This window comes from Neltuma alba, unplaced genomic scaffold (genome assembly GCF_004799145.2).
Source record: "Neltuma alba isolate B1F8T4 unplaced genomic scaffold, ASM479914v2 tig00010789_pilon, whole genome shotgun sequence".
In the NCBI taxonomy this organism is placed as follows: Eukaryota; Viridiplantae; Streptophyta; class Magnoliopsida; order Fabales; family Fabaceae; genus Neltuma; species Neltuma alba.
In genome coordinates, this window is record NW_021635606.1 from 226,923 (window position 1) to 249,674 (window position 22,752).

Below are 22,752 nucleotides of genomic sequence, written 5' to 3' on the forward strand. Positions count from 1 at the left end.
CCGGTTGGGTTTGGGTCCATTTCGGCCCAACCGGTTCCCTTCACAAAAACAAAAATTTTGTTGTTTTTCTTTTTTATGATTTTGGTCTGGGTTGGATCCTGCCTCCAGCCTAGTACACCCCTTCCTCTTTTTTTTTGTCTGGGCTGGATCCTACATCCAGCCCAGTACACCCTTCCTTTTTTTTTGTTTGGGCTGGATCCTACGTCCAGCTTAGTAAATACGTTTTTTTTTTTTACAGGAGGGGCCAAAACGATGCCATTTTGGCCCCTGGAGATCTTCTTCAACCTCCAGCTGGGTCGCCTTGACCCGGCTTCTGCAACCGGGTCGGGTCCGACGGACCCGGTGGACTCGATTTCTTCTCTCCTCTGTATCTTCGCCGTCCGGTGTCCGTTTTTAGCGTACTTTATATCATTTTCTTCGTTTTTTCGAGTTCTACGCAATGGAATAAATTTTGAATCCAAAAAACTTCATTTTAAGCAAACTCAAAAATGAGAACTATACGGCCAAAAGAATATACAGTATAAACGATCTTCACAGAGGCAAAGAAGCAACCCAATATGTCTAAACATAAATATAAGACACAAAAACTATCATACTGAAAGTAAAAGGGAGGATTTGCATAATATATTGAAGCAAATCGCAAGTTACTCAGACCGAACAATCAGAAAAAAATACTGATATGAAAACGCAGGCCACAGAATCAACAGGAAAAATAACCTGGCTCTGATACCAATGAAGGTTTTCGGGCATATCTGGAGTCTGCAATGTAATCAGGTTGCCACGCGGAAGTCCGATCACGGTGACGGAGTCGGATCTGATAGACACAGCAAATTACACCGGTGGAAGAGTTTTTGGAGAGACGGAGGGAGGAGTCTGGAAAGGCAGAAGTCGTGCAGAGTCGAAGAGAAAACTAACGTGACTTCCTAAACTGATCATTCAGTTATGATATTTAGTACACGTTTTGTTTTCAAAATGAAAAAACCGTCTCTGCGTAACTGTTCCCTCCATTTTGCATATTATGTAAAAAGGCTAAAATTACAAGTAGGGACCCATATGTTTTATAATTTGCACCAGGACCCCAAATGATACTGGGCTCAGGTCCAATCCACCAAGGGTGGATTGGCCCATTTTCCTACATTCTCAAAAGCTGAAAAACCCTTGCTCACTATTTTGATCATAACTTTAAAATTTCAAATCATTTTTGAATGGGTCTTTTTGCATTAAAAACAAGACTCAGAGAGCTTTTTAATGATAGTTTATTTGCCCAAATTGAATTTAATTTGAGAAATTTATATCTAATTAAAAATTATTCTGTTTAGTGTGTCCAAAACAGATTGTCTTGAATATAGTGTTTGAATTAGAATACATAATGCATGAATTGGAATTCGTTTATACAAATTCTAATTTACATCAATAGACCCATAGTTGAGCTTTAAGCTAAGACAACAAAACGAGTACATTCAAATTTTCTTGTGCATATTCAAATTTTGTGTGAAGGCTGTCGTGCTTGAATTGAAATTTGTCTACACAAATTCCAATTTATATCAACAAACCCATGGTTGAATTTTAAGTCACAATAAAGAAATAAGTACATTCAAATTTGATGTAAGCAAATTCAAATTTTTTGTGTAGATTCAAATTTGATCCAAGAAAATTTGAATTTTCAGCATCAAATTCGATTTTGCTTACTCCTTTCCCTATCATATTAAAACTTAAATTTCATAGGATATAATTTTATTAATTTACATGTAAATTAATCAAATAACCTATCACTTAAAAGCTATTTAAATCTAGTTTCTAATGAAATAAAATCCATTCAAAAATTTGAATGATCAACCACATGGCTTGAAAATGAGAAGTTTTTGAGTAGGAAGTGAAAATCCGAATTGATAGAGGTAACGAGATGGATAAAGACTAAAAACAAATGCTATCTTCATATTTATATTGTTTATTATTGTTATTCTTAAAAAATTTAATATTTATAGTACTTTTTATGAAAATCCATGATGATTTTTATATTTATATTGATTATATATTTTTTTAAAATTATAATTTTTTATTAATTTAACTTTATGGATTATTGAATATTTTTAATAATATTTTTTTAATGTTAAAAGGTATTTTTTATTTAATAATGTTATATTCTTTCATTAAGGGTAACAAGGTAAAATTACACAATTTTCCAATCCATTTTCATCCAACCAAACATAAAATTTTTCATCAACAGATTTTCAATTTCAGTGCTATCAAACATGTCATCACTTAAAAATTTTCTATTCCATTTCATTCCAATTTTTTTCATTCCTCTCCATTCTAATCAATTCTTCCCAGCAAACGAGCCCTTAAAACTTGGGAGACTCGTTAAATGTTCATTCCTAATTTTTGTTACTAACATTCCTTCATATATTCAATCAGTATCAAATTTAATAAATTGGAGGCCAGCAAAATACCAATAACACAATTTATTCATTAAAATTTGTGCTTTGGCCCAAATTTTTTTTTTTGCAATAGACAATATCCATTTTTTGCCAACAATATACATTATCCATTTAGTTATATTTACAACAATTAATTCATAACTTTTTGTTAGAATATTTACTTAAAAAGTTATTATTAATTAAAAAATTTAACGCAAAATTTTACAAGTATCTATATATCAATGCATATAAAATATATATATATATATATATATATATAGGTTATATGGAAAGAGTTTTGTAGTCAGTTCTAAAGTTATTCACTACTATAAGGTGAATATCCCAAACTCAATAAATATGTGTGTGTATGTGTGAGAGGTGTGCTATATGCTATTTATAGGTCATAACTCAGAAATGATGTGGTTCGTTTTATATTTGGAAAAATAGCAAAAAAAAAACTGTCGAAATAGAAAAATTGCACAGAGGCACCGGTTTACAAAAATTGTTGTCAAAACTAATATTATTATTATTAAAACCCATACTAATATTATCATGAGTCCTTATTTGTAATTTTTCCATTTCGGAGGTTTTTTTTGTCATTTTCTTTTATATTTTTGTGTAGAGCTCAAGCTCATAATCTAATCATTATTAAATTATTTGAAAGTATAATTTTAACCGTGTTAATAATATTTAAATTTTATTATTATATAATTTCAACTTGAAAAAAAAAATTTCATTATTGATAAAAGGGATAATGAAACTTTGGATCTATTGTATATGTTGGAAAACCATTTTGAAGATACTTATGCTTCTTTTCAATTTTTATTAATATAATACATATATTTTTTCTTTTAATTAACTATTTAATTTTGTTCTATTAGCATTTTTAACTTCCTTCAAAATGGTTTTGCCAAATACGTCTCAGCTATCAATTTCATTCATAAAGTTTTAATTTTTATGAATCAAAGTCTTAAAGTTTTATATATAATTTTATATTATTATTTGATCTTAAGAGTTTGTCATGCTTAAGTTTTTTAACAAAAGAATGCATTTTACTAATGGAATTACCATATACCTATTTAGGATTATATGTCTTCCAACGAACCGTTAAGACTCGACTAATAAAAATTAAATTTCAAGGGTTAAATTAACAATTGAGGCAGACTTCAAGGATCAAAAAAGTTTTATTATCCTCGATGAAATTTCAACATAGCTTTTACTATTTTTAGTTAAATTATGAGCTTTGAATATCTACATCAAAATATTTTCTGATAAAAGATTAGGATAAAATGAAAGAAACTGGTGAGCCCAACATTTTAAGATATTTTGTAGATACGTTCAGCACTTTAAAATATTTTATAAAGTGCATTGAGTACCCTTAAAATATTTGGTGGTATAATTTTACTACTAAAGTATTAATTTTTTTCAGAAGTAATTATGTTTTTAAAGTATCATTTCATAAACAATTTTAATTTTGTCATTAGCTCCTCAAAAAGTTCTTTAAACAAATATATATCAAATACTATAAAATATTTTTTCAGTAGTTTTTAGGGTGCTAGACAACCTAAAAAATGCTTCATGATATCGATGAACTACAAAATATTTTAAAATATTCAATGTACCTGAAAAATATTTTAATATATAATTACAAAATACTTTAAAATGTTGAGCACGTTTAACCCTGAAAAAGAACAAAAGATAAAAACCGGACCATGCCCCTGGTCAAGTCATTTTGATGCAGCGGAAAACGTCGTGTCGTGGGAGGCAGTGCATTCTTATTATTCAACTGAAAACTATTGGAATAATCATTATAATTTATTAAAAAAAAAAAGAGCACAAGGGATGGAAAAACTAATTTAATATTAATTGGCTAAATGATACACAATTCCCTCAACTTTATATTATGATAGATAAGTTTTCTAAATTCTAACTTTTGAAACTTTAAGATAAATCCCTTAAACTCTCACATTTATGCAGTAATTCCTCTACTGTTAGTTTTATTGATTACCTATTTGCACATAGCTTAAATTTAAGGGTGTTATCTGCGTATAAATCAAAGTCCAAGGGGATTGTGTGCACATAAAATATAAATTTAAGTAGGTATATAATGTATGAAAAATTACTCAACAGTCTTACATAAACGATTTAATTATTAAAAGTCTCACAACAAGTGAGCAAAATGCAATGACAAATTTTCATTCAGAAAATTACAATAAATGCATACTGTTTACTTATTATGAGACTTTTTAATGGTTAGATTGCTTATGTGAAATTGCGCAATGATTTTTCCTTATAACTTATGGTTGAGGTTATTTGTCAAGATTTGAAAGTTTAGGGGAGTTTATTGTTCAATTTAAAATTTAGTGACATTATTTGAACACAGCTCACAATTCACGAAAATTTTGAACTACCTTTGATCTTAATTATAAAACTTTACTTGGAGTCTACAAACAGGGTTTAATAATTAGGACTAGAGGTAGTATAATCTAGCCATGTTAATTTCTACCTATAATAATTTACAGAGCTGGACACGTGAGAAAGACAAGTTAATTATATGCAGAACAACAAATAACTGAAACCTTAGCTTTTGAAGCGGGGAAGAATAATTGTGTTTTTGCAAATGATGCTCTTGTTGCAGAGCAGGCATGGAGAATCAAACCAGTCACGTTTTGAGGGAAGGAAATAGACTAAACGACCTAGTTTGTTTAAAAATAGGAGTAGGTTCATCCTTTTTGAAGGCTTGTTTTGCTGAACAAATAAAGCTCAAGCTTTTTGAAAAGCATATTAAGCTTGTCAACCGATTTGTACATGTTATAATATTATATTTTATGTTGCATTTTAGATAATTTGGATAGAGTTATTATAATTTTGAATTGATTTATGTAATTATGATCTATTTACAATGTGTTAAAAGACAACTTATTTTTGCCCTATTTGAAGTCTAAGCCTATTAGCCTTTTAGAAGTTTTTAAAAATACTACCTCTGGTCCTTAATATAAGACTCTATTTGACTTTTATTTTGATTCTAAATATAAGATCTCAATCAATTTTGTCTCTCATATTTTTTTTATTTTTTTTAAAGATAGTTCTTCTAATAATGATAGTTTTAGCCAATAAATTTGATTAGTAATAATATTTTAAGAAAGACAATACATATTTATTACAAATAACTAATTTAACTTAATTTCTTAATCTATTCAAATTAGTTAACTAACTCTTATATTTAAGACCGGAAGTAGTATAAAGTTTTTTAATAGGCTTCAAATTAGGCCAAACCTTTGTGTGTGTGTGTGTATTACCAGGAGGCCAAACCTTTATAAAGGTTAGACTTAGGCTAAAAAAACATATGACGGGCCAAAAGTTAGGCTCAATACAACGTGTTATGAGATGGACCTGTTGAAATTAAAGTCTGACTTGGCTTAGCTTCACATGTTTTCCCCCCAACTTATCTTTGCTTGCTCGTTTAAATTCATGAGAAGTTGAGAACCATACACACACTGCATTCACTATCATTGACAATGTTGTTGCCGTTAAGATAAGTTGCTCATGCTTGGCTATCATTTTCCCAATTTCAGTTTTTGATTTTTTGGTTTGCAAAATTTAAGAAAGATTCCTGAAAACAACTTCTTGTTTTCCATTCCAAAACTAAAATTTGGGTTAATATTCCATCTGTAAAAGTTAGCTTTAAGTCAGTCAAACAAACATATATTTCCTGATTTGATTTTTAAGATTTAGTTAGAGTTTAGGAAATCTCATAATTTGATTGCGTGAATTCTCCTCTATGAGCGAGAGGTTGCACATTCTATCCCCTTTGTGGCTTCAAGTTGTTAATTCAAAAAAAAAAAATCACTATCTCCCAAATTTATAATTTTTTTCTCTAACCCTCCTTATTAATTTCACATATATATTAAGCATGTTTTTCATCGAGGAAATATGTAAATAATTAAAAATGATATTTTAAAAAAATCGGCTCACATTTTTATAAATAATTAATTAACTTAATTTTTTTTAAATATCTACAAATTAATTATTTACTTCTCACATTTAGAATAAAAATTAATTACAACTGGGATTGTGGACGGTCAGTTTGGACCTTCTAGATGATAGCGCAAGCAAGTATGCGTACCATTTCAGAAAATATATGTTGCTTAAGTAAATTGATACTAGACAACGGGAAGCTATTTAATATTAATAACTTTAACATGAAATTCAGGGGGGACATGCGAGAAAGACATTTAATTTTATAAAGAATAACAAAGAACTGAAATTTTGGGAAAAAAGTGTTAAAATACAATTTAAATTGAGAGCGTTTTATTTAAAAAGTTTAAAATTAGACGAAACCGGATGATAAATTTTATTTTAAGAGAAGTGTGTAAATTTGATATTTTGCGCGATGTTATATACTAGCTAAACTTCTAAAATTTTGAATATCACTTTCGGTAAAGAAAGACTTTTAAGTTTTTCTTTTTACTATTTCTCTCTTTTTTAACAAGTAAAGTAGAAGATTTTTTTTTTTTCAAATTAGTTACTCATAATGGCATTTGATAAATTTTATAATTGAATTACTTGAATCAACTCACTTGCCCTTTATGTCTTTCTTTGTTTTTTTTAATCTTTCTTAAATACCTTCACACTGATTATAATGCATATTTGTCAACATGGTACTAATATTGTTAAGTGCTACCTCCTATCCTTAATATAAAATCTCATTTGACTTTTACTTTGGTCCTAATTATAAGATTTCAATCTATTTTGTCTATCATATTTATCCCATTTTTCTCAAAGTAATCTTTCTAATAATAGTAGTTTTAGTGAATACACTTGATTAGTAAGGATATTTTAAGAAAGACAACACTTATCTATTACAAATAACTACTTAACTTATTTTCTTAATTTATTCAAATTACTCAATTAGCTTTTATATTTAGGATCAGAGATAGTATAATGGAAAAATCAGATTTTAAAATAAAATAATAAATGGTAAGCATATTCTTGTAAACGTTGCTTAAAGATATGAAATATCTATTTGTCATGATCAGGCAATATATATAGACAGGAACAAGAATCAAATCCCCAAAATATATATACAAATGATGTAATATTAATAAAGATGATTAAGTTCTAATTATTAGGGGGAGTGAAAACTTTATTTTGATTGGTTTTCTCATTTTTTGAAAAGTAAGAAAAAGATTAAGATACTGCAAGGAAATTTGCAATAAATTACACTTAAGTTGTCGGTACAGGTCAAATTTGAGTTTAATTATTATTAAGCTAAAAATAAGTTAAAATCAAAAGAAATTTGAACTGAAATTTCAATTAACAAGAAACAGCTTCAAAATATTATAATCAAGGTCAAATTTACAACCTCAAAACGGTTGCGATGTTAATTTGACTTTGTGGGATCATATTTTTGCTGCTTCCTGTATGAAAAAAAAATTAGTTAAGTTAATTATTTATAATAAATAAATATTTTTTAAAAAAATATATTTATTAATTATGTGTATTGAAACCGTATTTTGATGAGATATAATATTTTTTTATTTATTACATATAACATATAAGCATATAAGAAGTAATAGAGAAGTGTAGAGGTAGGAATCAAGGCCGGCCCTTCAGGACTAACGGGTTTAAAAGGGCCGGTTTTTCAAAGCCAAAATTTTAAAAATACCCCAATTTGTTAGGCCCAGCCTTTAAACTGACAGGCTTAGGGCTAACCTGCGGGTTTTTGGCCCGTTGAAGAAAAAATACTATTTTTTATATTTCTCATATTTTTTATCAAAAAATAAAAATAAACCAATGAAATTGTTAATAAAAGACATAAATATGAATAAAATTAAGTCACAAATACAAAATATCATCATATATAAATATCCATCAACATCTAAGAACATCTAAAACATTCATCAACAAGATAACAACATCCAAAAGTTTTATCTATAATGCAATTGTGCAATAAGTAAACACTATCATTAATCTTTTGAAACTTCATAATTACTATGATAAATTATTCTTCGTCATAAGTATACTTTTTTTTTGTAACAAAAATATCAAATTTTTCTTCTTTATAGGAATTTTACTTTTGAATTTTGCAATCTAGCTATTATTTTACTTTAATGTGAGAAACATTGTTGTAGAAACTCATGAATTTCTAATTCAAATTATAGAATCACAAGTTATATAAGTATAAAATACTCTATTATCAAATATATATATATATAGTTTAAAAATATCAACGCATATAATATAAATCAAATCATTATTAAAGTTCAAATCAACCCATTTTTTAAAAATTTAATTGGACAAATTATTGTCTAAAACTAAATAAATTAAATCATTCTGTAAAATTTAGTTTTAAAATGATAATAATAACTAAATATCTAAAATATTATTAACAATGTAAAAAATTAATAATATTAGAATTACATAAAAAATTTAAAAAAACCAAAAAAATTATAAAAGGGCCTAAACAAGTCGGCTCTCGACCCTCTAGGGTAGGCTCTTTTAAGCCCTCGGCTCTCCAGGGCCTATTTTCTATTTGAGGGGAAAAATTTCAAGTCCAGTCCTCATCATTTTAGGGCCTAAACAGGCCTGCCCGATGAGCTCGGCCTGTTTTCCCGGCTCTAGAAAAGTGCACAAACAAAAAAGAGAGGGAATTTTATCAGACAAATAGGATTTCTTTAAAAAAATATTATTCTTCCAATCTTTAACGTAAAACCTAATTGTTGAGTTAATTTTCGTCCTAAATGTAAGACATACTTTTCATAGTTATTAATTTTTTAAAATTACTTTTATTAATACTTCCTCAATCATAATTAAGTAGGAGAGAGGGAGGATAATTTAGAGCTAAGCAACAGGCGGAATGGGCTAGCTCGAAGGTTGGCCCATAGCCCATCTATTTATGAATAAATGGGCATGGGCTAGCCCATAACCCAGTAGCAGTCCATTTAAGTCCGTATTAAATGGGTTATGGGGCAACCCGTTTGGGTTAATCAGGTTATGGGGTAACCCATTTATTTTATTTTTTTTTTGGTAATTTTTTAGTATAGCTACCTCGTATGCAACCTTGTAAAGTTGTCAATAAAGTTTGCATATCAAATGGCAGACCAAATATGAAATAACATAACATAATATCAACCATTTCAATCACACAACCTTACATATAGTCATTTAATGAAAACTAAAAATATTCTAAAAAAATAAGACTTAAATGGCCGGGTATGGACAACCCAATACCTTGCCTGTAGCCTGTCCCATTTAATGGGCTACCCTGCCCATTTAAGCCTGCCCATTTATCGTTTTTTATTTGAGTTAATTGGGCGGGCTTAAACAGGCAAAAATTTATTGGGCTATGGGCAGGTTAGCGAGTAATGGGTTTCTTGCTCACCTCAAGAAGATATTAAAGAAGATTATTATAGTGTTTTAGAAAAAAAATTCATATTTTTTTATAATGAACTTCCTTACTTAACCTTATTAATAAATTAAATTAGTTAAATAGGTCTTACATTAAGAATCGGAGGAGTATATACTCTAATTTAAAATAAGATTCTTTTAGCATAAAAAGAGTTCGTTTCGCATAATATGTGATCAAATAGAAATATAATAAAAATTATAAAATATAATAAAATTCTCTTATAAATATAATTAACAATTATAAATAGAATTAATATATTAATAAAATTAATATATAATTAATAATTAATTATATTAATATTACAATTTATTTACAATTTGTTACAATACAAAAGAAACTCCGTAACATGTGAGTAGTTTCCGTATAGAGATTTCCTAAAAGAAAAAAATGGATAAATACTTATAAGACAAAGTGAATTGAAGTCTTATATTTAAGATTAAATTGAATCTTTAATTTGTTGGCGGCAGCATTTAAATTCTCCCAAAGTCCAACAGATCTTCCAAGTCCTCTATAATGCTATGCAAACCCTATTGATGGCAACACCTGTAGAGAAACGGCAAATCCGAGTCGTGTCCTACAGACACGGTCCTTAAGAGCTATTCCGCAACTACCGACAAAGCAATAAACGACACTCCCCAGGATTAAACGGATTCTTCCTGTAAGAGCAGGGTGAGCAGAATAACGAAAGATAAAAAAACTCAATAAGGCAGAACACCAGAGGAGGGAAGATAGTTGCCTGAAAGCTTAGAGCATGGCGGGCCCTCTGAACTTCCGTCTCATGCCCCTTTTATAGGCTACAGATCACAATACCATTGGGCACATTTAATGAAAATTAACTCATAATTAAATGAGTAGTTTCAAGTAGTAATTAACTTGTTTAATGATTATTTAAGAAGAATAAAATCTTTGGTTACGAACATTGAAGAGGAATAAATTGTAATTAAAATTTAGATAGATATTTTTAATAATTTGCCCAATACCGTATTTGGCTCGCACAGAAGGAGTAAAGGGAAATTGCCGGATTTGTCTCTGGTGGCCTGTTCTGCATGTGAGCTCATTTCTCTTCTTGACTTGTTAGTAGTCCAAGTTCACTTATCACTTGGACCCCCACAATCCCAAGCAGTGTGTGACTCTTCCTTGACACACCCACACACAAGATGTACAACATAATTAGTTCTTATATTAAAAACCGGAAGTAGTATGTGATAAAAGCGATTGTTGACATGGCTTTCAAATAATCTGCACGTGGAATATAGCCCTGAATTGCAGTAGTAACAATAGCCCATGCCTTTGGGCTCAGTGGCTCGTCGAGCTTACTCATTCAAGCGCAATAACAACAATAATGGCAACTCATAACCCTAGCACGATGTGTATGGCAGCTACATCCAATGCAGCTCTTCTTGGTAATTTTTGTATTGAGGCTCCGTATGCTTCGACCTTTGGGGTTGGTTAGATATTGCTACAGACGAGGGCTTATGACCCTTGTTTATCTCATTGAGAAGCATTTGAACTACATATATACAAGCTCTCTCTTCCTTCAGTTCACCATAAGTACAAATACTATGACAGGTGTGTGTGTATATCAAAGTATCATAATATAATAGAGTAAAGTATATATATATTTTAATTTTATATAAAATTTTGGTTTGGTTTTTTAACGTTAAAAACTATATTTTAAGTCATTTAACTACCCTAAAATTATTAGTTTAAATGTAATCATCATGATTGTTTTAAAAATTAAACTTAATATGTGAATATTTGATAATGTTTTCATCATTTTTGTTATTAGATTATTAGGGTTAAACAACTAAAATATAGCTTTTAAAGTAAGCAAATAATGAAAAATCAGACCGGATCAAGCGAGTTGGACTGAAAACCGATCTGGTTTAGCTCCTAAACCTGATGGGAAACAACCCGGTGCAAACCAGTTTAATTGGGTACGAACGGAGAATAACTAGTTAACCTGCTGGGTTGTTAGGTTGCCCAAGTCATAATTTTTCAATTTCAGGGAAAAAAATGAAAGAAATAAAAAAAATACTCCAAATGTCCTTGCCTAAAACTCATTTGCGCCCGTCATTGCTAAACTCCGTATTCCGATCGAACTTCGTTAATGCTCGTGGTTGTGACATCAGCGTGGTCTTCAATCTTCACTTCTTGCTCCATTCATTCGCACCCCATGATGTCGCTACTAGCTAAGTGGCTATCTCCGGCATTCGTGGTGCTCATGAAAGGTAAAGAGAAAGAGAGAGAGAGAGAAAAGAGATTTTCATTAAAGGCAAGGGCACAAGGAAGAAAGAAGAGAGGGAGACTTGGAGAGAGAGAGAGGAGACCAGATCAGCGTGCAGCAGATAAGAAAAACGAAAGCAAGTGATATGATTTGATGGATGCCTGTGGGGAGAGAGAGGGAAGAGTGGAGAAAAAGTGAAAAAGAAAAAGAAAAAGTAAAACCAAGTCATGGGAGGGGAGAATAAGAACTGTTTGATTTAGGGGAGGTTTTATCCTCGTCTGTTTAGTTCGATTAAAAAAAATGATATGTAATGATACTTTATTTGATTAAGGAGGGAAGGGAAAAAATAGTAATAATTAATTTATTGTTTTATCTTTACATATTAGTTTATGTTTTTATTACTATATTATATAAATTAACTTACATTTTAATTTTAATTATATAATTTAATAAAAATTCAGTTTATTATGCTAATACGTACATTAAAAAACTGGTATAGTAATTTTTTATTCTAATTAATATATTTGAAATAATCAAATCAATAAATTTTATATTCTCTAAGAAAAATGAAATTTTATTCTCTTTAGGCTATTCCTTTTTTCAGCTTTAAAATATATTTAATAAATAATATATTTATAAAAAATTAATTTTATAATATTATAATTTTTTATTTAAATAATTTTTTATTTTTAATTCATTTTTTTATAATATACTTTTTTAATTATAATAATTTATATTTTTATACTTAGGATATATATTTTTTTATTTGAAATAAATATTATAATAATATATTTAATGGGTAGTAATGAAATATTAAAAAACCATAAGAGTATGATAATCCAAAAATTTAGCCCCCTCCAAAAATCTCCAATTTGGAGGGAGCTCAAATGGGGAGAGGGAGGGGAGGGGACATTTTGGCTTTCTTCCCCTTCAAAATTTTTAACCAATGAAGGGAAGGGCTCATTTTCCCTCCCATCCCCCACCCTTTCCTCCAACCAAACAAACCCTAAAAAGTGAAAGAAAATAAATACTCCTCCGGTCCTAATTATAAGACCCAATTGACTTATTTGAGGAGATTAAGGAAGCAAGTTAAGTTGGTTATTTATAATAAATAAGTGTTGTTATTCCTAAAATATCCTTGCTAATTAAGTATATTGGCTAAAACTATCATTATTAAAAGGATTATCTTGGAAAAAAATGCATAAATATAAGAGACAAAATGGATTGGGTCTTATAATTAGGACCAAATAAAAAGTCAAATTGGGTCTTATAATAAGGACCGGAGGAGTAAAAAGATAAAATATTATTTTTATGGTTAAAATAAAAATATTTTTACACATTTTAATTATTATTAGTTTAACTTTAATCTGACTCCGATATGATTTATTAACTCTTGAACCAATATTTCTACTAGTTTATTAAACAATCCAATTTCTTTTGTCTTTGCACATAATCATCGAGAAAATATGGATAACCTTTTCGTCCAAAAAAAAAAATCAAAGGGGAGTTTTAAAGGTGTTTTTGAAAAATCAACATTATAGGCTTGTTTGAAACAACTTATAAGTGGCTTATAAACTGTTTTTAATAGTAATTTACAGAATACGAGGCAAGTATGTGAGAAAAGTTGTTTCGGTTTACGTGAAACGTGCTTATAGGGGATTTTCACCGTTCTGCCAAACAGATCCTATATTCTAAGAGAAAAAGTTGATTTATGAACCAAGTATTGGATGTTCTATTAGAGGAGAAGAGTGTACAAGGATTTTTATTGCTTATAGACTATAAATGCTCAATTTGTCTCATTCCAATCAATTTGAGACAGGATGGGAGGGAACAAGATAAAAAAGATTTTGAGACATGACAACTACAAGTCTTGTGGTATTTTCTCCCATTTCTTTCTTTTTTTGTAAATTTACTTATTAATAATTATTATTAGATTATTCAATTTACTTATTAATAATATTTTTTTTGTACAATGATTTTCAGTTCTTAAGTCGTAGACTAGTGTTATCTCAGTATAATCTCCTTCCTTAATAAAACAATTCATAAAGTTATTATATATTATTTCTTTTACTGTTTTTTCACAGTATTGTTTTTATATTTTTTTATAATTAGACTTGCTACATAATATTGTTTTAATATTTTTATCTTCAAAAATAGAATAAAAAACAAATATTAAACATAAAAAATATTCAAACCCAAAATTAAAGTGGTTTGTAAAAAAAATTAGAATGAGATGTTTTGACCCATCCTCTTTTTGTCCTAGTTCTAATAGGACAAGAACAGTCTCAGGAAGGGAGAGGGGACGGAAACTCCGCCCTGTGAACAACCCTAAATGGGACTCAAAATATTAATAATAAACATTGGAGATATCAAAAGAATTAAATTTGCAGTGTATAACATATAGAGCACATGTAAGAGTGCTTAAAATTAAGACACTAAAAATCAGGTTAGTCAATAGTCAAAACAGTAAGTTAAGGGTCAATAGGTTAAATTTGGTTAAATTGATAATAATTAAAATAATATAATTTAATTAAAAAGTATAAATATATTTGTATTTTAATAATGAAAAAATAATAATCAATATTTTAATGGATAAGGTGTTTATCTGTTTATAATTTTTTTCCATTTTATTAGTTTCTTTTTTTTCCCTTTTTTTTATTTTTTTATCACTTCTCTATGCGTCAAATCGTCTTGAAATATTTTTTTAAATGTATCATGTATCTTAAAGTATTGTAATGCATTCAACACCCTTATATATTTTTTAGGTATATCTAAACCCAAAAAAATACTAAAATTTTTTTTAATGATAATTAATATGCATGTATTTAGTAGATCTTTTGGAAAACTAATTAGAAAATCAAAATTTTTTAGGAAAATTACAACTAAAGACCCCTAAAATATATAAAATTGTGATCTGGGACTCTTAATTTAGAAAATAGTAAATAAAAACCTGGTTTTATTTTTGTAAATATCAAATCGTAGTGAAATGTCTGAAATGCTTTTCAGTCAAATTGTGATTTGGTCTACTGAAATTGTCATTCATTAAAGTAAACTTGTCATTTCCCATAATCAACTTATCATTTGGTATTCTTTCAATCAAATTGTGATTTGATTTATTAAAATTGTCAAAACTCAAAATAAAATTGTTAAAAGTCTTTATTTGTGTTTTTTCAGTTTTCAAAATCTTTTTTTACAATTTTTTCAATGAAAAATATACTTCGCTCTGCGTTCAGCACATCAATTCTTTTCTCTTTCTGCTCTTTCACACGCAATAATCAATGGGATTGACGGGACTGACAAAACTTTAATCTCCCTGCTCCATTATTGATGTGACTTTAGTCTACCATCATTTCCTCGCAATACCTCCTCAGAGTTTCGAACTTGCAACGCGACTTCAGGCTTTCTCCAGTCAAGAGGGGAGCAACCTGCCAGCAAGTCTCAACTTAATCACAAGCTAGAAGGAGTCTTGCACTTTCAGCAGCCTCCATGACTTCTCCTTGATCAGATCCAACCGGTCCGTCTTCTGATTATTGTGATTTTGCATCTTTAGTTTCGGTTGATTGTACCTTGGGATGGGACAAAGTTTGGCTTCATAGTTTCATAGCTTTGGATCAAAGAAGACACTGCTATTATCTTCTTCCTTATTTTCTGCTGGCTTCAAATCATCCATCTCAGCTCTTCCAAAATCCTGATGCAGGTAACTTCTTTAAGTTCTCTCTTTATTTACGCTGCTCGGTTATTGTTTCTGCTATATAGTTTTGCTTTGATTAGGGTATCCATATTCCATATCTATTTATAAGGAATAATGGGGAAAGAAGGATCAACTGGTGGAAGGCCTAAGGATGTTGAAGCGTGGAAACACGTCACTGTATTGGAAGGGGAGAAGAAAGTAAAGTGCAATCATTGTGAATTTGAATTTGCAGCAAGTACGAATCGAATCAAATCTCATATTTATCAAATCAAGGGTAAGGGTATTCGACCTTGTACTGCTCCTCTTTTCACCAAAGACACCAGCCTGAAACAGGATCACTTTCATTCACAAGGTACGAGATAATATTATTTTAATTTGAATGAATAATGATGTATACTATTTTATTGACAGAAAGATTAATAAAGTCAAGGAAATGACTTAATTATATCATATTTTTAATGAATTTTTTGTCTATTATTTTTAATATAAAAGTTAGTTGAAAATTCTATTTGTTTTTAAATATAAGATATCAGTTCATTTTTTGTCTCTTGTCCAAAATATCCTTATTTATCACTTTTGCCCAAAATATCCCTATTTATATTAATCATGAGAGGTAGTAATTTATAAGTTTGACAAATTAATTTGAAGAAAATGATAAATATAAACATTTTAGAGTAATTTATTTAGTTTTTTTAATCTTCTCAAATTAGTTAATTGGGTCTTATATTAAGAATTAGGAGAGAGAAGTAGTATGTTGGTATGCCTTGAAAGGGTATGGTTAGGATTTCGGTTTTTAATTTCTACTAAGAAATAAAGTGTAGTAATCTCCTTAAGAGAGACTGAAGTATCATTTTCGAGTATAAATAACATAAGTATATTTTGTTATCCTTTCCAACGTGAATATAAATGAAGTTAAACAGTAATTACTGTTGTGTGAAATTAGTTTATCATAAAAGGAGTGTCAATAAATTTTGTTATTTTTAATATTTCTTCGCCTAAATATCAGCACATGTTTTTTTTGGGATTTTTTTTCACCTCACGTGTTTTCTGGATTATATAAATTGTGGATTGTGATGACTAGTGTATGTTAATTCTAATAAATAAGATATTCCTCAGTCTTTATCATATATTGGAGTGAGGAATGATTCATATGAACTATATGAGAGCTAATTTAATTAGTAGCCGACTATTAACTCGTAGTTTAGAAAGTTTGAATTTATACTGTGACTTTGGCAACTAATTAATGTACTCATTAATTATACTTAAAATAGGACCGAGAGATCATAACAAACTCCATGAAAGAATGCTTGATTGTTACATGTCCCCCAAAACAATGTGGGAAGGGATGAAGGCTCCCCAGCAAGTTCAAATCGACTCAGAAGCTATGCATCAAGGGAGGATTAAGGTCGGCCCTTTTTGTGTTCCCAATAATGTTGTGGACGAACCTGACTTACAATTGATACAATATGTTTTTGAGCGTTTGAGGTTAGATTCATATGCTCACAACTATATATATGTGTATATATTATGCGTAAGTAGTAGCGTGTAGTTTTTCTAATGTGAAGCCTAATTAAATCATTCACCTTACATGTTCTTTAGGGATAGATGTGTAATTTTTTCATTGCATCGAGGTACACATCTGAGTCAATCTAAATTGACCACACTTGGACCACGGGCTCATTTGGATTCTTGCGTGAGTATTTACTAATACTTTCATGGGTTAAGATATAAATTTGTTCTGAAAGTTTTTACCTAGAAGCATTAGGTACTTAAAAGTTTTTTTGGGTTTTAAAATCGTAGCAATATTGTCTCCTACTGCTAAAAAACTGATGTTACAGTAATGTTGGCTATTAATATATTTAATGATATGAGGCAATATTGCTATAATTTTAAACTTTCGGGATAAATTTGTACCTTAACCCTACTTTTATTCTATTTTGTTACTATTGAGCAAGGGGTTCACTATATGGTATTGTTTAATTTTCCTATTTTCTTAGGTAATAAATATTTTTGCTGATATCCTCACTGACAATGAAAGGAGAAACAAAAGTAAAGTTTCGAATTGGTATCTTCCGGTGATGTTTTCGGTGATTTCTTATTCCCTTTTCAGTTGGATGATATTTGTTAGTTATTGAATCAAAGACAATTTAATTGACAAGAATATTTAATTAAGGATTCTTTCGTTATAGAATGTAGCACTCAATAGTGGTGATGTAAGTTCTTTCCTTGACTTTGTTTGACGGCATAATATGAGAGCCAATTACATGTCGGACTTGGTAGATTGTGAGAAGGTATTATCTTTCAATCTAGTTTGATGTTTCATTTCTCATAATGATTACTATTTTTGGTTGTATATCAATTTGATTTGTTTGATCACATGCATGTCACAGATATTTATTCCTGTTCATGTTGGGAAAAATTCATGTGGACATTATTATCTATATATTATTCATATGAAGAATCAGGAAGTTGAAATATGGGATTCTCTATGTGATCGATTTACGGATAAAATTGAACGCGACCAAACAATAGAGAAACTGGTAAGTATTACAAAGATGCACGTGATATACATGCAAGTAATAGATTGATCTTTTAATTCTTTAGGATGTATCTTTTTTGTGTAGCTGCTTGCCATGGATAATCTCTTTGAAAATGTTATGTTCACGAAATTTGATAGGAGAATGGCGAGCAATATCTTATTACAGCGTAATGGGTGAGTTTATGATTTGTTTTTAAATTGTAGTCTTTATTAAAACAAGTATGCATATTGACCATATCATATTTTTTTTCAATATGTAGACATGATTGTGGTATATTTGTTATTAATTATATGCAACAATCAGATCATTATGTGAAGCAAAATCCCTTATTTCAGGTATGGTCACTTGCAAATTAGTTTTGCTAAATGCTCTTATACACATGCATGCACATGAATACATGAACACTATCATATATTAAATAATACATATGGACAAATTTCAGTTTGACAGTGATAAAGAAAGGTTGGATTTGGCTTTGAAGTTACTCAAGAGTAACCTGAATAATGAGAAAGAAAGACTATATGATGAAGCAGCAAGAAGTTATGCAAAAGCCCATACTGAAGAAGATTTAGATTTACGTGGAACTAAAAGAAAGTGGGTTGAAGATGTTGGAAGACGAGGGGCATACATGGAATTGGATGATTCTGATAATATAGCGAAGAGAAAAAATGTTCGTTTGAAAACAGGTATATGCTTCAACTTAAACTATATATACTTTTTTTGAGAAGTGATTTGTAAAAAAATATTTATACATTCTTTGTAATTTCTCCTGAAGTGAGTAACCGCTATCATCAAATCATGCTAGATGATTATTACTTTGTTTTAAAGACATGGTAAAGGATATCTAAATGCAATATATTGAATTTATTTCTATTTTGTTCTTCTTACTTTCTGCATTTGAAATCTATAATTCCTTTTGTGAACTCATGTTAATGGATTATTCTTACTCTTATTGCTAGAATGTTCTAGAGGTTATTTGTTGCCGACAATTGATTTAGTGGGAGAAGAGTTTCAAAGGAGTACTCAACAAATATGGAAATGGATAACAGAAGATGAGGTGTCAGCTGTTGGGATATGGGGAATGGGCGGAGCAGGGAAAACAGCTTTAGCAACTCATGTGCATAACAAACTTTTAGAAGAAGCTGGTGATGACTTGGAGCATATTATTTGGGTCACTGTGTCACAATATGATAATAGCATTTGTAAGTTGCAAAAGGCCATTGCAAGATCAATTAATTTAGAAATATCTGATGAGTGTGATGTCAAAAGGATATCAGGGAAATTATTGCATGCATTCAAACACATAACTAGATGTGTCCTTATTTTAGATGATGTTTGGAATCCTATCTATTTGGAAGAGGTTGGATTTCCAGTTTCAAATAATGGGATTAAATTGATTTTGACAACTCGATTGTGGGAAGTGTGTCAAAGTATGAATTGCATGAAGAACATAATAGAAGTAGAACCTCTAGGCAAAAAAGATGGTTTTGATTTGTTTACAAAGACTCTTGGAGTCCATCAAATACAACCGATTGGGGTGGAGACTAAAGCAAGGGCGGTGGCAGAACAATGTGAGGGTTTGCCCCTTGCAATTGTTATGATAGCAAGAAGCATGAAGGGAAAAGAGCACATAAGAGAATGGGATCATTTGTTGGAATGCCTTCAAAACATGGGTGACGGGCAATATCATATGGATGAGAGGGTATTTCAGGTATTGAAATCTAGTTATTCTTTCTTAAACAATAAATTGCAAAGGTTTTTTTTGTACTGTGCATTGAGTGTTAAGGGGACTGTATTGGATATTGTTACTAAGCCTTTTATGAAAAGATTTTTCTATGGGGAATGGACAGATGGGACAAAGAGCTTCACGATGCGATATAATGAAGGTTATGCCATGTGGCAAAAGTTAAAAAATAGCAGTTTGTTGTTGAAAAAGAATGGGACATGCAGAGTGCACACTTTACTTCAGGTCATGGCTCTCACTATTGCAAAGAAGACTGAAAAAATCATGACAAAACATGGTATGAATTTAATAGGATTGTCAGAGAATGGAAAATGGAATGAAAATTTGCAGAATGTTTTTCTAAGTGGAAGCGAGGTACCACAAATTTTTAATGACACATCTCCCAAATGCTCTAAACTTTCTACATTACTGTTAGATTCTAGTTGTTTCCTACGGATTCCAGATGATTTTTTTATTAACATGCCTGCCCTTAAAATACTTGATTTGTCTCGGACAAACATTGGGCATTTGCCCAAATCTGTATCTAACTTGGAATGTCTCATTGCATTATTACTTTCACGATGTAAAGGATTGAAGTATGTCCCTTCATTAGCAAAACTGTGGCGTTTAATAGAGTTGGACCTTTCATATACTGCAATCAGTGAAGAACCTTGTGGCTTGGAATTGTTGGTGAATCTTGAATTTTTGAATCTAGAAGATACATATATGTTCACAATCTCATCATCAACAATATCCAAATTGACCAATCTACAGTCTCTGTTGATGAGAAGGCACTTAACGTTAGCAGATCTACGAGGTTTGAGAAAGCTGAAAGTTATATCAGTCACTTTTTATGATATTGAAAAGTTTAATGACTTTGTTATAAGTTTCCTAGATGAAGATCGCGGGCTCAAAAGTTATTATCTAAGTTTAGTCATACGACCTTGTGGTGATGATTATTCATTTAATGTAGAAGCCTGCCACTTGAAAAGGGTGTTTTTATTTGGTATTGATTGGGCAAATAGAGTAGCGGTACTTCCAGGAGACGTCAAAGAGTTGATTATAAGCAAGTGTGACCATTTGACAAGGACAACTTGGCTTTGTCGTGCTTTATCGGTCCAAAAAAATAATAATAATTTACCAAAAATTGAACGGTTCGAAATAAGTGAATGCGATGAGCTGGAGTACTTGTTCTGTGGCGCTCCCACTTGCTCATTTTGCGCCTCTGTCATGTTAGTTGAAAGGTTGTACCTTCGTTGGCTGAAAAACTTCACACAAATAGTGATGCCACTTCCTCTGTCCTTGGATAGCCTGTTCCTTTATCTCAGAGAGCTCGATATTTGTGGATGTAGCGAAATGACGATTCTGATGACGTCAGAATTATTAGCACAGCTCCAAAACCTAGAGACTATTTCTGTTGCATCTTGTAAGTCGATGAAAGAAATAATTAGAGAGAATGGCGGTAACACTTTTAACCCTACTATCACTCTTCCCAAAGTGAGATCTTTTAGACTGACTGATCCACCAGAATTAACTTTTGTATTCAAAGGGACCATGCTCTGTCCTTCTCTCCAATGTTTTGAGGCCCGCTATCGTGAGAAACTAAGCCCCCCTCATATAGAGATCAAAGAAGGATATAAGCTTCAAACGCAAATGAAAATAGAGAAGCCATTTTTGGGACTCGGACTCTATTGGGAATATGATATTCAGGTGCAAATCTCCTCCAAGATTTGACTTTCTTTTTTATTATAATATGGATATCATCTCATTATTTATCTTCATAATATACGTATATGAACATTGCTATTGTCTGTGTTTGCTTTATTTTTCTCCATTTTGATTTTTAAAAATCGTCTGACATGAATTTATATCAAATTAAATTTGGCTGTTCAATTACTCCATGTTTGCCCTTATTTCACTCTGTTGTTTGAATTTAAGTCTAGCACTTCGTTTTCGCAATGATGAAAGTTGATGATTCCTTGATTAAATTTATGTCCTAAGCATTCATTGACGCATCAAGAAAATGAAAGATCTATTAATTTTGCCATTTATTTTTCGATAGTGTTAATACTTTTGCTGTTTATATGTATGCTTTATGGTTGTCGTGCTAATAATTTCCTATGAATGTTGTTGTTGGGTCTAGTTTTTTGGGTTTTGGTCCTAGCATTGAAAATCCACTTAGATCTGGTCCAAAATTACAAGGCAAAAACTCGAGGGTCTTCCCCCGCCCCCTCTCCCTCCTTTTTAATGGCGAAATCATCGTAATTATGTAATGGATCAAAACTAAACTAATTATATACTACTCTTCTAATATTTAATATAAGACCTATTTAACTAACTTGATCAGATTAAAGAAGTTAGGCAAGTCAATTAATTATAAGAAATATGACATGTTTTTCCTAAAACACCATAATCATCTTGCTTAATATCCTTCCTTCCTCTTTTATTTGATTATGCTTGGAGGAGTATCAATAGGGGTAATTTAAGAAAAACTAATAAATATGATAAATAGGTTTTATATTTAGAATCAAAATGAACTCAACAATTAGGTCCTATATTAAATAGCAGAGGAGTAATAATCAACTCCCATTGATTCATTTAAACACAAATCAATTGGTAGAAACTCCTTAGAATTGAAATCGAACCATTCATAAACCCTAATTTCAAGTATCAGAAAATCCATAACTCTAAAGTAGAAGGATGTAAAATCGAATTAGAACACCTACCTTAGGTTTTATCAAGC

The 22,752-nt window shown here is 30.2% G+C and overlaps 1 protein-coding gene across 1 annotated transcript in view; it reads left to right on the forward strand.

The window, feature by feature from the left end:
• LOC114759119 (disease resistance protein RPH8A-like) overlaps positions 1-21,439 on the forward strand; it is a 76,466-nt gene extending 55,027 nt beyond the window's left edge. Inside the window, exons 5-10 of the mRNA XM_028948208.1 lie at positions 18,206-18,286; positions 18,371-18,459; positions 18,546-18,621; positions 18,729-18,972; positions 19,246-20,384; positions 21,362-21,439. Of these exons, the coding sequence (XP_028804041.1) occupies positions 18,206-18,286; positions 18,371-18,459; positions 18,546-18,621; positions 18,729-18,972; positions 19,246-20,384; positions 21,362-21,439 (1,707 nt within the window). The remainder of the gene's footprint in view (positions 1-18,205; positions 18,287-18,370; positions 18,460-18,545; positions 18,622-18,728; positions 18,973-19,245; positions 20,385-21,361) is intronic.
• The last annotated feature ends 1,313 nt before the right edge of the window (positions 21,440-22,752 follow it).